The 3,350-nt window shown below is 34.7% G+C and overlaps 1 protein-coding gene across 2 annotated transcripts; it reads right to left on the bottom strand.

Annotated features, from left to right (window-relative positions):
• Nucleotides 1–687: 687 nt before the first annotated feature.
• Nucleotides 688–3,075, bottom strand: LOC145125674 (heterogeneous nuclear ribonucleoprotein 1-like). 2 transcript variants are annotated; one of them, XM_079061096.1, is made up of 5 exons: nucleotides 2,780–3,075; nucleotides 2,574–2,683; nucleotides 2,089–2,306; nucleotides 998–2,015; nucleotides 688–906 (listed from the first exon to the last, which is right to left on the bottom strand). In XM_079061096.1, exons 3-5 carry the CDS (start codon nucleotides 2,302–2,304, stop codon nucleotides 893–895), a joined length of 1,248 nt encoding a protein of 415 aa, XP_078917222.1. In that variant the 5' UTR covers nucleotides 2,305–2,306; nucleotides 2,574–2,683; nucleotides 2,780–3,075; the 3' UTR covers nucleotides 688–892. The 2 variants fall into 2 exon arrangements, with proteins under 2 accessions (XP_078917222.1, XP_078917223.1); XM_079061097.1 differs by having other exon boundaries at nucleotides 2,825–3,075.
• Nucleotides 3,076–3,350: the final 275 nt, after the last annotated feature.

The following is a 3,350-nucleotide window of genomic DNA, read 5'->3' as shown; positions in this document are numbered from 1 at the left end:
TGGTGGCAAGTTTCCTCATTTTGTGTGGCACATGTTGGCTTTTCCAAAACAAACGGAATTGTAAAACATTTTTTTAATTACCATGTTTCACCTCAATACATTTGAATTATATCGTATAAAAAGCTTTTCTATCAATAAAAGGGTTCAATAGTCATTCATGTTTCCCCCTCCCTAAAAATCAAATAAATTTGGTACTTAAATCTTGAAATTGAAAAAGGGAACAATCAAAGTTAATTGGTCAAACTTTATCTTTACATGATTTCGAAAGTTTTGCAAAAAAAAGCATCTTGACCAATACATTTCAACTCTTGCTTTCTTTATCTAATTATGGTAAGTTTCTTATTCTTTACATATTAGGTGGTTGGGTTTGGTATTCCTTATTCCAGCAAGTTTCATTTTCTAATCTAAACTTAGAATATTTTCCTATTATTATTATTATTATTACTATTATTAGTAGTATTATTAGACTCCATGTGGTTTCATTATTCCTATCATTAAAAATCAATCTTAGGAGGTTAAAAGTCGCCATTATGTAATCAAAACATAAACTTCCCAACAAAAATAAACCTAACCCGTTTCTAGAAATAGAGTTTGGTGAATCTATTCTATAACAACAAATACACACTTGCTTTCTTTCAAAGGTATCTCAACAAAAAAACAGAAACATTTTACACATAAAAACCCAAAAAACAAGAAAATTAACCTCTTTCATTCCACTCTATATAGTATATATTCACGATCAAAGCTTCGCATCTCATCATAATATAAAATCATAATTCTCAAAACCTATATTTTCAAGACTCAAAAAAAACTTCAATAAAACCTTACGTAAACACTCTCCATTGTAAACGGCTTCGTGTGATTTCTTCTGTTAGCTCTAAATTATAACTTTTTAAGTAGCAATTCCTGAAATCAAATAGTATCAAACAAGAAGGTAAGTGTTATGTGCTTGTATGCTATGCTATATTATTCATAACACTTGGCATGTATGATATACCTCTATTCGATCCATTTCCAAAACCATAACCAAAGAAACCAGGTACTTCCAACTCAGGCGATAATGGCCGCCATGTGGGGTCCACAGAAAACAAATCACCACCACCACCACCACCGCCACCGCCACCGCCATTAATCTCACCATACAAAGAGGTTGGTGTAATGCTATTACCACCATTTCTTCTGTATCCAATAGGATTCCTACCAATGAAGCTAGAATTCCCACCACCACCAATACCACCTTGATCGGAATCAAGATTACTCCAAATCGCTCCATTACTACCAAATCCAATTCCAGGAGCAAAGGAATCACCAATTGAACCGTTTCTATAATTCTGACTCCCATTACTCCATATGTTGTGATTTAGTGAGCTAATGAGAGATTCATTTCCGGTTCCACCACCTCCCATGGCATATCTGTTTGAACTGACACTAAACATAGGGTTTATGTTCAACACACGCCCATATCCAACACCGGAATTAACAATTCCATTCCCTCCATAGTTCGCACCTAAACCGGAATCGGAGTTGGGTCCTACATTAGATAGGCTGAATGGTGGTAATCCACCCCGAACACCACTCACTAAACTAAACCTACCATCTGTTCTTTGGTTATATCCATTAACAAAACTATTAACTCTACTTAATCCATAATTACGAATAGGCCCTAGAGATATCTCCTTAGGAACTGCACGTTTCACTTCCACCATTTTACCATTGAGTTCATGGAACGTTTTCAGCAAAACTTTGTCAACGGATTCTTCTAATTTATAAGTAATGAATCCAAAACCTCGAGGTCTTTGGGTGTTGTGATCATACATCACTACCACATCTGTAATTATCCCGAATTGATCAAAATAGTTCTTGAAATCGAGTTCTGAGACTGTTGGCGCTAAACCTCCGACGAAAATCTTTTTGCTACTGGTTTGACTTGGCGAAGGGGAACCATGAATGCTGCCATTGTTGCTCCTGTTAATGGTTTGATGATCGTCCCGAGGGACAGCTTTCTTTGCTTCTACCTGATGATCGAAATCAGTAAAATTGGAAGAAAAAGAAGAGAAATGAGAGATGATAATGGTTAATGGAACTCACTGTTCTACCATCTATGATATGTTTTTCCTTGACGACTCTTTCAGCGACAACAGGGTTTAAAAAAACTACAAAACCAAACCCGCGAGCACGACCTGTGATTCGATCCTTCATGATTACGGCTTCAATTACTTCACCGAAAGTCTGAAAATATTCCCTTAAACTATCTTCATTGGTGTCCCATGAAATCCCACCGATGAACAACTTCCCATGGTCCATTTCTGTTATATGCATAAACTCAACATTGTTCAATTTCGTATTTCAAATCTGAATTTTCAATTGGATGAACATCACTCACAGAAAAATAATGTAGTATTTGAATATCATAATATAGATCTAACTATCTTATATGTAATTCACACAGTAAGTCGGATAACCGACAATCTGTAAGTAATTGACCAATATATCTCAGATGCAACAGCATCGGAATGCAGATTAAGTAAGACGAACAAACAGAAGTTCCAATTTTTATTAAACAATAATCATACCAGAAAGTTTGATGAGTATTTGTAACTGAGAAATGGGTAGTCTCGGATTTAATCAAAGAGCACTGGATCTTCGATAAATCGATACTCAATCAACCCACAAATCGGAATTCCTACAATAACAAGAAAAATCTGTTTATTTTTGTACTTCAAAATTATAAATTGATCAAAAAGATCAACAACCCAGGATTGCTATAGCCAAAATTTACCAAGTGAGAATAACAAGATGACCAATTGGATTGAGAATCTAAAACCTGATTGGAGGCATAGGAAAAGAGAAGAGGCGCCCTTTCGGGCAATTCACAGTTTGTTTTAGTTTCACAATGAGTCTTTTAAAGTTGGAAGATGAACAAAGAGAAAGGGAGGAGAAAGAAGAAGAAAAGATTCGGAAATGGCGGAAGATATATCTTGTTATATAGAGAAGAGGAGAGGGATAGAGGCCTTCGCTATCCTCTCCTGTAAGAAAATGGAGAGGCGGAGACCTTGCAAGGGGGTGGGTGACATATAATTTTAAATTGTTTGTCATAGCGAATTCTTATAAGTACTATTTACTTATTTATTAAAGAAAACAAAGTGTACATAAGTTTTGCTTCCAAATTTCATGAAAATCATTGTATAAAGTATAAAAGGATTTTAAGTAACTTAATTTAATCATAAAATTTTGAACAGTAAACAGTTAGAGTTTCGTATTTGTTAAAGGGAAATATTTACAAAAGTATTAAATTTGAGTTTTGTATTTGTTAAGAGAAATTAAATATCCTCATGCCTTTTGATCCTACT

The sequence above is a fragment of the Lactuca virosa genome, chromosome 7, assembly GCF_052849685.1.
Source record: "Lactuca virosa cultivar CGN04683 chromosome 7, Lactuca_virosa_CGN04683_v6, whole genome shotgun sequence".
In the NCBI taxonomy this organism is placed as follows: Eukaryota; Viridiplantae; Streptophyta; class Magnoliopsida; order Asterales; family Asteraceae; genus Lactuca; species Lactuca virosa.
This window is presented reverse-complemented; position numbering and strand designations above follow the sequence as displayed.

Coding starts and splice junctions, on each gene's coding strand:
- LOC145125674 (XM_079061096.1), bottom strand. CDS start 2,304: ATGGACCATGGGAAGTTGTTCATCGGTGGGATTTCATGGGACACCAAT. Junction 2,016..2,088: donor ATATCATAGATGGTAGAACA/GTGAGTTCCATT, acceptor TTCGATCATCAG/GTAGAAGCAAAGAAAGCTGT.